The 13,920-nt window shown below is 38.3% G+C and overlaps 1 protein-coding gene across 1 annotated transcript in view; it reads right to left on the reverse strand.

Annotated features, from left to right (window-relative positions):
* Nucleotides 1-5,050: 5,050 nt before the first annotated feature.
* LOC132392362 (T-cell immunoreceptor with Ig and ITIM domains-like) overlaps nt 5,051-13,920 on the reverse strand; it is a 53,139-nt gene continuing 44,269 nt past the window's right edge. The window contains exons 3-4 of the mRNA XM_059966183.1: nt 7,636-7,736; nt 5,051-5,423 (exon numbers count right to left, since the gene is read on the reverse strand). Coding sequence (XP_059822166.1) covers nt 5,247-5,423; nt 7,636-7,736 — 278 coding nt within the window. The 3' untranslated portion in view covers nt 5,051-5,246. The remainder of the gene's footprint in view (nt 5,424-7,635; nt 7,737-13,920) is intronic.

Consider the following 13,920-nt stretch of genomic DNA (forward strand, 5'->3'; position numbering starts at 1 on the left):
CTTCAAAGTGCACTTTTTGGTTAAAATTCCAGTTATTTTGGATAACTGCAAGCAATCATGCCTGACATTTCTGGAATCTCCATTTGAATAAAACTGCAGCCAGTGGAAGGGTACTTCATAAAACATGGTAATTCACTCTGACTTCTACATTCTTCATGAGATAAAACAATTAAGAATTCATACTTGGTTATTTAAAGTACAGAATCAAAGAAATATATTTTAGCTGAACTGAATCTAATTTGTGTGAATCTTCAATATTTAATAAATTCCAAGCAGGTTTTGTCAAGTATGTGCAGAAGAGCACACTAAGAAATATTGTTTTATATTTCTTTCCAAATAAATACCCATTTTTCTGAATTATTAATTTAGGTAAGTTACTTGATTAAATGTAACTTTTATCCAGGAAAGCAAAGCTGTGTATGTCAACAAAATAAGTATAGTGAATGCATAACTCATGATTAGTAGGAATACTGATGCTGATCATGTTTCCTGTTGCCCTTCAGAGTGAGAGGGGAAAGCTATCATAGATATGAATATTATTCTGGCATTCTGAAATGCAATACATCATGAGAGTATGTGTACTGATTAAATACACTATACAGTGCTCATATTGACTATTGTGGATAAATTATCTAATAACCATATTCTCACATGTGGAATGCAGGCTGTTTATTTAATATCATATATTCATTTGTGCTTCTTCAGGTATGAACTCTGCAAATGTTCTCTGTGTTTTCTCACTTAGTTGGTTTCTCTACAGTTTGTCTCCATTAATATAAATAAGGTTTTATTAAAACAACCCCATCTGTTAATGTTATGAAGACCAACTGCTGAATAAGAGATGAAAAGGTGGACTAACTTCCCAGTGTAAATTGGAATAGGAGTGTTTCACGATGCATACACTATTTTTTCAGGTGGCTTGCCATCAGGAATATTTTTGGTTTGTTTAAAGTTTGAAGTAGGTCAAAAGATGAAATCCAAGCCTTTACGTGCCAAAGGACCCTGCTCTCTCACTACACCTTGTTGAAAGAAGCATTTAGCAGCACCCTGATAGTTATTCACGTGGGTTTATTCAGGCATGCAGTGTAATAGCTTAGATTTTATTGCTTTACCTGCTGTGTGCTGCTGGTTTTTGTCTTCACACCTTTAAACTTAAAGCTTTCTTTAGCTCTCAACCTAGTTCCCTCAATATTGCACAAACTGTTATACGGCTTCATTACCTCTAAAATACCTGTGACTGAAATAGTGGTTTGCAAGTCACTATTATACTACACTTTGCTTATTAGCCGGATGCATTTCAACAAAGCTTCAAGCAGGCTTAAACAAGGGATTCTACAGTTGCTAGGAATCTTAAGCAACACACACAAAATGCTAGAGGAACTCTGCATGTTAGGCAGCATCTATGGAGGGAAATTGGCAGTTGGTAGTTCAGGCCAAGACCATCCATCAAGACTTTTTTTTAAGTGGTGGAGAGTGATGCCCAGAGACGTGGAGACAAAGCCGATGAGTATCTGTTATCGTCAATGAGAGTGGTGCGTATAATCTGATGGGAGAATCAATGTTCTGATTCATAACACAATTGTCATTCTTTGAATAGAAAGGGGATTACAGCATGGACAACATCATTTATTTGTTAGGTGATCTGTTCCCTTGGTAAAAGAACTTTCTGGAACAGATCTTTCGTTCCATCAGTGGTTTAATTCTGGGAAGAGTGACAAATTTGCCAAGGACTGTCTCACCCAGTACATCTCTGCTTCATATATTTGGCTGGTGAGCTGTCCAGGGTGGGTGAGGTGGCACAGTGCAGCAACTGTGTATTCTGTCTTGGACACCGCCTTTAAATTCAAGGAAAGAAATAAGTATATTCAGCTTTAGCATGTTATATGAACTGTAGCCTTGGTTCTGCTCAGCAATCAAAATGGTAAATTCTCATATCCACCTCCCTGTCTATTGAGAGAGACAAGCTAGGTTAGGTCAGTAGCAAAAAACAAGCTGCTGGGGGAGCTCGTTCCTTCTCAACAGCTTGTTGTTCACGCCAGGTTCCAGCATCTGCTCTCTCATGTTTCTCCAGTTTGGATCTGTGTTCTTTGTGGTTTGGAAGAATGAGAGGTGATTCTTAGGGGGTGTGGTAGGGCAGATGATGAAAAGTTTTCACTAGTCTGTGAGTCTTGAACGAAGGGTCTTAGTTCCAAGATAAGGGGCTGATTGTTTAAAATGGAGGTTTATAGAATAGTTCCTCATCAGGGGTTTGCCATGATCCCATTGAATGGTGGACAGATTTGAGAACCCAGGTGCCTTCTTTTACTTCAATTTACTTCCGGTTCTTGTATGTTTATAGAGCATACCTGAAACCTCAATCAGTGAGATGTCCATTCTCCTCTTGCTTTAGACATCATCATCATCATCATAGTGGCAAGACAGGTTAGCAGTCATGAAAATGGCAAGCAACTTTTTAAGAAATACTAGACTCTTCACTTGTGCACTGCTTTTGCATTACCTGATAAATTCTGATACTTTTGCTATTACTAATTTATAGATCTCTGACATGTATCATTGTGTTTAATCTGAGTGGCTGGAACCATGAAGACCACTTCTGTCTCAGCCCTGTGGAGAAGTCACTGAGCAAGAAAGCCCTCTTCATTTGTTCAGTAATTACCCCTCTTTTTAAAAAGCAGAAAACTAGAAGTAACAGCAGAATTATTTTTAATCATCCAAAATAACCAGAATTATTTAATACAGAATGTCGATTTAGCAAATGACTGACTATGTTGCCTGTTATCTTTTGATTAAAGCATGCTAACAGATCAAGCATTTTTAAGAAAATATTCTGACTCCAATGACAAGAAGTGAAGCATTAATAAATTGAAATGTGATCTAACCTCCTCCAGGAGATTCAAACAGCAAATTCAGATGAAAGTTAAATCAAATAGAAAATTGAATCAGTAAACAACACTATCATTGGTGTTGAGAAGTGACTCCATTTCCAACAGGTAGATTATCTAAGGACCCCAGAGGGGTAGTTAATTTGAATGTAGGTTTAAGAAAGTGGAACAGAACAAGCTGTCATATTTTATATTTCAATGAAACTGATTATGTAATTATCGTATCTCTTTTTTTAAGTATCAAATTTGGCATTTAAGTTTGTCGGCAAAAACTGTCTATCAGTCCTGAACTGTTTTTGTATCCCATTATGGAAAAATTTCCATTTTTTTAATGATAATTTATTATAACTAGAATGCTGTGCATAGATTCATTTTTTATTGTTTCTCAGCAATAAAATGTGAGGATTAGAACAGTTTAACATGTAGATAATAATAAATAAAGTACAGCCAGCCTCACAATCACAATGCAGGAGGAACTCAGCAGGCCAGGCAGCACCTCTGGAAATGAGTGCAGTCAATGTCTCGGGCCAAGGCCCTGCATCAGCACTGGAGAAAAAAGATGAGGAGACAGTAGGATGGTGGGGGAAGGGGAGGGAAAAATACAAGGGGAAAGTGAAACCATCCACCGTCAATGCTACCCTCAACTGCATCTCTTTCATTTTATGCACATCTACCCTCACCTCATCCTCCCGCCACCCCACCAGGGATATGGTTCCTCTTGTCCTCACCTACCACCTGCCAGCCTCTGCGTCAAGCACATAATTCTCCATAACTTCCGTCATCTCCAACAGGGTCCCACCACTGAGCACATCTCTCCCTCCCCCTCCTCTCACTTCCCCCTTTCTACGCTAACATGGTTAGAGCATTGGCTGATTGGAAGAAGGCAGCGAGTGGGAATAAAAGGATCCTTTTCTGGTTGGTTGCCAGTGAGTAGTGGTGTTCCACAGGGGTTGGTGTTGGGACCAGTTCTTTTTTGCTGTATATAAATGATTTAGATGATGAAATAGATGGCTTTGTTGCTAAGTTTGCAGATGATACAAAGATTGGTGGAGGGGCAGGTAGTGTTGAGGAAACAGGTAGGATGCAGAAGGACTTAGACAGTGCAAGAAAGTGGCAAATGAAATATAGTATTGGAAAATGCATTGTCATGCACTTTGGTAGTGGAAATAAATGTGCGGACTCTTTTCTAAACAGGGAGAAAATCCAAAAATCTGAGATGTAAAGGGACTTGCGAGTTCTTGTGCAGAACACCCTAAAGGTTAATTTGCAGGTTTGGTCAATGGTGAGGAAGGCAAATACAATGTTAGCATTCATTTCAAGAGGTCTAGAATACAAGAGCAGGGATGTGATTCTGAGGCTTTATAAGCAACTGGTGAGGCTGCACCTTGAATATTGTGAACAGTTTTGAGCTCCTCATCTTAGTGGAGATATGCTGGCATTGGAGAGGGTCCTGAGGAGTTTCACAAGGATGATTCCAGGAATGAAAGAGTTATCATATGAGGAACATTAGATGTCTCTGGGTCTGTACTTGCTGGAACTTATAAGGATGGGGAGGATCTCTTTGAAACCTTACGAATGTTGAAAGGCCTAGACAGAGTAGATGTGGAAAGGATGTTTCCCATGGTGGGAGAGTCTAGGACAAGAGGGCACAGCCTCAGGATAGAGGATCCATTCAAAAACAGAGATATGGAGAAATTTCTTCAGCCAGAGGGTAGTGAATTTGTGGAATTTGTTGCCAATGTGCAGCCGCGGAGGCCAGGCTGTTGGGTTTATTTACGGCAAAGATTGATAGATTCGTGATTGGAGATGGCATTAAAGCTTATGGGAGAAGGCCAGGAAATGGGGTTGAGGAGGAGAAAAAAAAACAGGGTCAACCATGATTGAATGGTGGAGCAGACTCAATGGGCCAAGTGGGCTAATTCTGCTCCTATGTCTTATGGAAATTCACCTTACTATATTCAAACAAGGAAAAAAACTAAAAACTATTGAACTGATTAAAAGCACCTTTTTCTTAGAATAAATCAATAAAGTAATACTTTATAATAGTTCTGACAAATAACTTGTACATTTACTCAAATAACACAATAGGAATGAAATATATTCTTTAATACTTTTGCTTACATTTTCTTTATCAGTTCAAGTTAATTTATTGCAAATAATTCCTGCTAGTTGAATATCTACATCACTGGGTAATTTTGGAAGTAATACCTTCATGGGTAATGGAACATTTCAAAACAGACTTATTTTTAACTGCAAAAGGGTGCAGTTCAGTTATCACAAATAATACTGCAAAACAGAAAACATTTTGAAAACATATCTGTTGACAGTTTTAACCCAAAGTATACAAATTTAGCCACCGAAATCTTAAACTGATGATCTTAAAACAATATTAAAGTAGTCATTGGTTAGGTCCTCAGAATCAGAGTTGGGTGTTGGTGGCTTGTTTGGTTGTCTTGCTGTGTCCACATTATCAGTGCTGGATGCACCTTGCAGTATTACATTGATTTGGTTTGGTAGATGAATTCCAGACTTCTTCTTCCGCTACAAAAAAGAAGATTCACAAAATTGGAAGGATATACTTTTAAGGTGGGCTTCCTTTCGCTGGGAATGTGGATTAACTGATATCAGATTTCAATAAAAATGAAAGGGTTTGATAGGGTGAGCATAGGGAAAATGTTTACACTTACAACAGAGCCTTGAACTCAAGATCATATTTACAAATTGGCCACTAATAAATCTTACAATGGTTATTTCCTCAAGGAATGAGTAGAATATGCATCTCACAGCCAAAAGGAGTAAGTGAGGCTAGTGACAAAGAAGCATTTGAGATAAATAATTATGGGATTGGTGAAAAAAATATGCTGGAATGGTTGGAATATATGGGAAAAAACTTATAGAAGATAAATATTGGTAAAGGTTATTAGACCATTTGGAGTGTGCCAATGCAATATGCTTCGTGGAGATAAATTAACTCCAAATAGGCAAGTGAGATATTGCGAAAAGATAAACCATTAAAAAGCTGGAACAGGAACCCAATTCATCTCAAGTAACATCCAATATTGGTATTAATGAAAGTGCGATCAGATGTGGTTTAATATTGAGCACTCAGAAGACAAGCCAGTCACTGAAATCTTACAAAGAATCAACATGGTTCAATCATTTTGTTCCTGTTCCTAATATATGATGGCAAAGTTTCCCACCCTGGCTAAATCCAGCAGATTAAAGAAATGTGGAAGATTTTACAACATTGAATACCCTGCAATTCCTAAGCCCTCTGGCATCATATTCCTTTTCAGGTTACTGACCTTGACCTCCTGCCACCCTCACCTCAATTTACCCACCTAGTCCAGAGATTCTCCTGTAATACCTGTAGTCATTCCAGAAGGATTCCCTATATCATCAGGTATAGTTCCCAGATCAATTCACAGTCACTCCCTCACACAACATCCAAGGTCAGGTCAAGATTTCCACTACTCTTCAGAGATCTGTCTCCCCTTCTACATAACACACACAAAATACTGGAGGAACTCAACAGGTCAAGCAGCATCTATAGAAAGGAATAAACAGTCAACATTTTGGGCCAAGATCCTTCAAGGTTGCTGTATTTCCTCCTTCTACAGAATCTCTTGTGTTCATGATTTACTTCTCACGTGGCCATCTGCAGCCTCCTCACGCCCTGCCTGTGGTAACTTTATGTCCTCCTTCACACATCACACATTCACTTGCTGCCCCTCACAAAACTTGCACTCCCAGTCCCACATATACCCTACCTGCAGTCACTCACTTACCTCATCTACGGTTACTCTCACAGCCTCTCCATGCTCACTTGCATGGAGAAATTTTGTTTCTGAGAGCCAATTGTCCCATATAAACTGAATTGATAGTTTTCTGTAATTATCTTCTAAAGTATTCTTGAATCCTGAACTGTGATGTGTGGTTGAAATCTTGCAAATGCTTCCCAGTTATTTCAGAAGGATGGAAGCTAGAAGCCCCCAGGACCAACTGTGGGGGTTAACTGTGGGACTATTGGTGTTATCAGGGTAGAGCAACTGAGCAACCAGACAGTTAGGATTTGATCAAAGAGTCAGCCTAGGTTGTGATTATAGAAAGGTGAAGCTTCAGGAAAATCAAGCTAAATGGAAGATATTTTAGGATCATTGCTATGGAAAAGGTAATGTCTCTGGATTTCCAACAGGCAAATAAAGAGGTTCTGTAAAATAGATTATTACCAAATATATAAATGATTGGAGGTAATCTTGTAGTCTAAAACCTGGTTGGTAAACTGGAACTGAGTGAAAATGAAAGGTGTATTCTTTCATTAAAAAGTATGACAAATGATGCTTCCTAGGATCTGCTCTGGGGCCACATCTCCTTAATGTTCATTTGGATGAAGAAAGATTCATGTATCAAAGTTTGCAGATGAATTTGGAAGTTCAATAATGATTAAAATATAGAATTGGAAGTTAAAAATGCTGAAAAATGAAGTTAAGGGCCTCTATTTCAAGAAAACTAGAATGGAAAAGAAAAGAAATAGACTTTTGGTCAAACCCCATTTGAATTTTTAAATGAGCTTATGAAAAACCAGTATAAAAATAATTGGAAGCAGAAGAAAACACAGATGAGTGGTTGCAATTCAATTAGGGCAAAATGTAGAAGGTCTGTGTAGCAATTAGGAAATGTTTATTAAATTTCTGATTTGGTGTAGCCTTTATCCTCAAATATACATGCAAATTAGTAAATTGTTATTACTTACGTGAACAAAGTATAACAATAAAATTAGGATTCCAGTGGCGATTACTGCTATAACTACACCTGTGATAATATATGCAGCCTGATTAGAGGACACTTCTTTATCTGGGAAGACATAAAACATTTATTTGGTCATTAGAAATATGCATCAAATTAACTTACTTCAGATTTGCATATCATATCATTAATTGTTTTTGCATTTAGATATAAATAGCTTATTTTCTGAACATCCTAGATTATTGTACTCAAATGATATATATGGCTCAAATACTGTGGGATTTGCAAAAAAAACTAACATTGTCAAAGTAACACAAACTAATGTAGTACATATTCATTTATTTATTTTCCTGCAAAACATAAATTTAATGTATTTATCACCTTGAATGTGTTACAAATAAAGTATCTGTCACATTTTGAACTGATTGTAATATCTTATTTGGAATACAGAAACCAATCTCAGCTGAACTGGTAGAGAACTTATCACTGAGGAAATAACTTTATTGATAAAGGCCAATAGGGAAAGAAAACCATTTGTTGCTTACTGCCTCCTTTTAACCTAAAATTTAACTTATTCACACACAGATACAACTAAGAATTTATAAGTAACTTCCAATCAGCAACTATATTTATCCCCAAAATAGGAAATAGCTTACCTGTACTTAGATGCCACAACTGAATATTGTACCTTTTAAAGGGTTATGTCCTAATAGTTGTAGTTCCACTGTAGTGGTAGCATTTGTTTCATTCTTTAAAACATTCAAGTTATTTGTATGCCTTGTATAGTTTTTATTTTTGTTTTATTTCGACTTAATGAATAGTTGTTCCTGTACAGTGTGTTTTACAGTTCATATTCCCAGGATTTATCCAGCTGCAGTATAGATGAAATATCAATATGTATAAACCATTTATTTCTTATTTTCAAGGCTACAGAAAAGAGATGGAACTGCACAAGGATAAGCCTGTCATCCAAGAGTCTTGTTCAAAATAACAATTGTTATGCCATAATTAATTATTAAGGGCAGAGTTCGTGAGAAGTAGAATGCAAAGATTTTCATTGCAGGTTGTTGTGTTGGGATTGCAAAATAACGGTAGTGTAAATGGTGGTGTCAGGAGTGAAAACATTGTGTATTTATTGTTTAACATTATTCAACTTAGCCAATTACAACAAAGAGTGGCTGCTCCAGAAGGAAATTTGGTGTCTGGATTTGGATTGTACGTTGTCTCCATGTTGTCGTTAAGGAAAATCTCAGTGCAAAGATCCTGAGTCAGCCTCACCAGTAATATTAACTCTTCTTAATTGTGAAGTAGATGATTATGATATTATCATTAGTAGTCATCATGTGTATCATTTTTATTATGATGCAAGTAATTATCTGTAAATTATTCCAATGTAAAATGCAACTTTGCAAATTAAACTAAAATTCAGTCCCAGGGCTTGATATAAGCAACACAGATTCAAAGTAAGAGGCTGGTTATTCAGGCAGAGATGTGAAGAAATGTCTTCATGTGATGGATTTCACCTCTTTGGAATTCTCTAGCCACGAGATTGTGAGTATATTCAGGTCAAAGATGGACAGATTTTTGAATATTAAGAAGTATATAGTTGATGCAGAGAAGTTGTGCTGAGACAAACAATCAGCCATGATCTTATTGAATAGTGAGCAGGTGTGAGGGGTGAAAATGACTACATCAGTCGCCTTTCCTTGAATTATTGGAGGCATACACTTCACTATTTTGCTTTTACTGCATACATTTGAGAGCATTTCTTTTGTTGAGCTTGAGTAAAGTATATATCTCTCTCTGTGATATGTCAAAAATACATATTTATTTTGCAGTTTCCATTCCTTACGTGCAGTCCATTATAAAATCTCTATAAAAGGGCATTTCGTCCTGAACCCAACCACTGCCTGGAGTCATCACCTGCAGTGCCAGCCCAAATATATTTATCCTGCAATCTCGGGATGTTTTAGTGCAGGAATGTTAGTGTGATGGAGAATATCAGCCTTAGTCTTAGCCTCGAGTGGCCAAATCGTCTCCTATTGCTCCTGTTTGTTACGTTCTCACTGGCAGTGAACTTTGAGTGAAGAATAGATCTCAGCAAATGAATGCCTTTCCATAAGAATACCACCTGAGTCTCTGTCAACTCATCACTGTAAAAGACTTGCTAACTATTAACTATCACCAGTAGACAGGTTCACTGAAAACTGTTAAAATTGATCTAAAAATTTTTTAAAATTACAATCAAACTTAAGTAATGATATCTTAAATATAAACAATGTAAAACTTAAGGTAAAATAATCAAGGGCTTCAAATTTTTCCAGGGTCAGCAAGCCCTCATCCAGTTGAAAGGAAAGATATTGCTACTGGGTGGTCAGACAGCTGAGGGTCATGGGCAAAGTTGACGAGGATCATCTCTGCTGTACCTCTATTCCCAATGCTGAGCTCCACCAACAGAACTCAAGATCAGTGTACCAGGATCTGTGTTCATTAAAAGCTTCTGCTTTTTCCTGAGCAGTTGCTAATTCCTAAACCCGCTTATACTGGGGAGCATTCTAGCGAACGGGAATTGATATCACTCAGAAAGGAGTGTGTGCAATACGAACCTTCAGTTATTCATATCTGCTGCTTTAAAAAGCAAAGGAACCATGTGGTGTAGCCACATCTCGTTCCTATTTCATAGAATGCCTCCCTTTTCTGAAGGAATCTAATCTTATTAATTTACTTGCGCAGCAGAAGACCATTTTCGACAATCATTAACATTTTTTGTCAGTTCTTATTAAACAATCATTAAGGAGCTCAGTTCTAATTTGTACTAACCCCAATAGCTATTAATGAATATAAATGGCTGAGAAAAATTTTGCAAAAGTAGACTAAGTCTCCCAGGAACTGAAATGTGCACTGTTTTATATAGTATCCATACAACAGAAACATACCTGCCCACAGAAGCTCAGTTAGGTTTCTAATAAATCTCCTGATCCTGCTTCCACCTTGGTCCAAACATAGACAAAAGAGCAGAACTCCAGAAGTGAAGTGAGAATAATTACCCTTAAAGGCAAGGCAGCACTTGATTGAATATTGCACTAAGGAGTCTTGGCAAAACTTATGAAAACAGGTTGAGTGAACTCAGCCTTTTCTCCTTGGTGTAACGGAGGATGAGAGGTGGCCTGATAGAGGTATATAAGGTGATGAGAGGCATTGATTGTGTCGATAGTTAGAGGCTTTTTCCCAGGGCTGAAATGATTGCCACAAGACGACACAGGTTTAAGGTGCTGGGGAGCAGGTACAGAGGAGATGTCAGGGGTAAGTTTTTTATGCAGAGAGTGGTGAGTGCGTGAAATGGGCTGCTGGCAACGGTGGTGGAGGCGGATATGATAGGGTCTTTTAAGAGACTTTTGGATAGGTATGTGGAATTTAGAAAAATAGAGGACTATGGGTAACCCTAGTAATTTCTAAGGTAGGGACGTGTTCAGCACAACTTTGTGGGCTGAAGGGCCTGTATTGTGCTGTAGGTTTTTTATGTTTCTATGTTTCTAAACTGCAGTCAATGAGAATTGGTGGGCGATATGGGGCAGGGTGTTTGATGGCAGTAGTATACTTCCATTGATTGGAATCATACTTAACATAAAGGGAGATAGTTGTGGTGGTTGGAGGTCAACCATCTTAACTACAGAACATCTCTGCGGGAGTTTCTCAGGGTAATGTACTTAGCTCTACCATCTTCACCTGCTTTATCAGTTTTGTTCTGTTAGAAGTGAAGTCAGACATAGGGATGTTTGCTAATGATTTCACAATGTTCAGCAGCATTTGAGATTCCTCAGATAATGAAGGAAGTCACATCTAAATGCAGCAGGTCTTGGACAAAATTCAGGTCAGAGCTGATACATGGCAAGTAACATTCATGTCACAGTAGTGCCAGGCAATGATGAAATTCCAGATATCATCCTCTGACATTCAATGGAATAACTATCACTATCAATTTTTGGTTACTACTGACCAGAAATTGAACAGGAGAAGCCATGTGCACGTACAACAACAAGTTAGCAGCTCGGGACCCTACAATTCATCTTCTAGCTCCCTAAAGTCTTTCCACAATCTACAAAGCTCAATTCATGAGCGTGATGGAACATTCTCCACTTGCCTGGATAAGTGCAGCTTTGCCAACATTCACAAAGCTTGATACCATTCTGTACATAGGGGGCTTGATAGGTACCCGATTACATCACTATACCAGTAGCACAGTAATTAGCACAGTAGCAGCTGTTTGTACCATTTACAGACTGCATGGTAGCAACTCAGTAAGGCTTGTTGGAAAGCATCTTCCAAACCTATAGCTAGCAAGTAGAAGAAAAAGCATGCAAAAGCTGGGAATATCACCAAATGGAGATTGCCCTCCAAGCCACACACCATCTTGACTTAGAAATATATCACCAACAGCACTGGGCCAAAATCCCTCTCTAACAGTGTGGTAGTATACCCACATCTCAAGGACTATAGGAATTCAAGAAAGTAGCTCACTGTCACCTTCTTGAGGGCAATTAAGAAATGGATAATCCAATGCTGGCTCAGTAATGAAGCCCCGACCCTTAGAATGAATTTACAAAAAAAACCTCAGCACTAACAATTAAACAGTGAAAAAATGGGTGAGGCAACATCTAAGAAATGAAATGGACAATTCACATTTTGGTTTGAGAATCTTAATCTCAACATGTCAAGTTCAAGTGAAGGGTCTCAACCTGAATTGTTGACTGTTCAGTCTAGATAAAAGGTCTCAACTCAAAACTTTGACTGTCTGTCTGCAGCATGATGAACTGGACTCTTAACCACACAATCTACCTTGTGATGACCTTGCATCATCTTGTTTACCTGCACTACGCTCTCTCTGTAGCTGTTACACTTTATTCTGCATGGTTATTGATTTGCCTTGTTCTTCCTCAGTGCACTGTTTAATGATCTGACCTGTATGAAGTTCTAAGCAAGAAAGCTATTCACGGTGTCTCCCACATGTGACAATAATAAACAAGTTCCAATGCTGCCTGATCTATTGAGTTCCTCGAGTTGTTTGTGTTTATTTACAGCATCTGCAGTCTCTGTGATTCCTTATAAAACAGTGATTATACACTCAGTGCCACTTTATTAGATACAGCTGGACACCTGCATGTTAATGCAAATATCTCATCAGCCAATTATGTGGCAGCAGTGTAATGCATAAAAGCATGCAGGTGTGGGCAAGAGGTTCAGTTATTGCTCAGACACAACATCAGAATGCGATCTAAGTGATTTTAACCATGGAATGATGGTTGATGCCAGATGGGGTGGTTTGAGTAACTCAGAAACTGTTAATCTCCTGGGATTTTCACACACAGGTCTCCAGAGTTTACAGAGGATGTCATGAGAAACATAAAAAGATCCAGTGAGAAGCAGATCTGTGGGTAAAAGTGCCCAAGAAGAGAGGTCGAGGGTGAAGCCCAGGATGGAACAATTGGGCCAAACAGCCTGTTTCTGTGCTCTATTACTCTCTGTGTTTACTATCACGGAGATTGATCAGACTTGTTCAAGCTGATAAGAAGGTGACAGTAACTCAAATTACATCAGTGGTGTGCAGAAGAGCATCTCTCAATGCACAACATGTAGAAAGAACCTTGATTTGGATAGGCTAAGCGACAGAGGATATGACACAGTCCCTCCCTGTTTATTACATCAAGGTGGTACCTACTAATACGGCCAAGTATGAGGAACAGTAGACAATTAGATCATTGATCAGGAATTTCCTGAGAGCAATGAGCCACCTACACTTGACAATCTTATCTATTTGACTCATGTTTAAATTGGAAGGATCTTCCAGCAGAATTTTTGCCCATTAAGTCAACTCCTATTTGGTTAATAGGGTCCCTCCAGTTTCAAAGTGTGCCAAATGCTCTGGCCTGGATGAGCCCTCCCCACAGTCAAGGCTGGAGGGGCTATTAATGAAACTGACAAGTTAATCATATAAAAATTAAAAGCAGGGGGCAGCAATTCCACAGCTTCTTCACAGTTCAGTCAGATCCCATACGTACCAATACTTCAGCATTACATTCCTACTTTAAACCCCATAGCTCTTTATCCCTGTAAATTACAAATATTTTCAATCTCTCCCATGAGCCCCAATAATCCTGTTGAATGGAGAATTCAAGTCCACTACCCTCTGGGTGAAGATATTTCTTTACATTTCAATCCTGAGTGGCAGAGGTCCTTATTTTAGAACCATAATTCCTGGTTCTAATCATCCCAGTTTGCAATCCATCACCCCTAT

The sequence above is a fragment of the Hypanus sabinus genome, chromosome 4 (assembly GCF_030144855.1).
Source record: "Hypanus sabinus isolate sHypSab1 chromosome 4, sHypSab1.hap1, whole genome shotgun sequence".
NCBI lineage: Eukaryota > Metazoa > Chordata > Chondrichthyes > Myliobatiformes > Dasyatidae > Hypanus > Hypanus sabinus.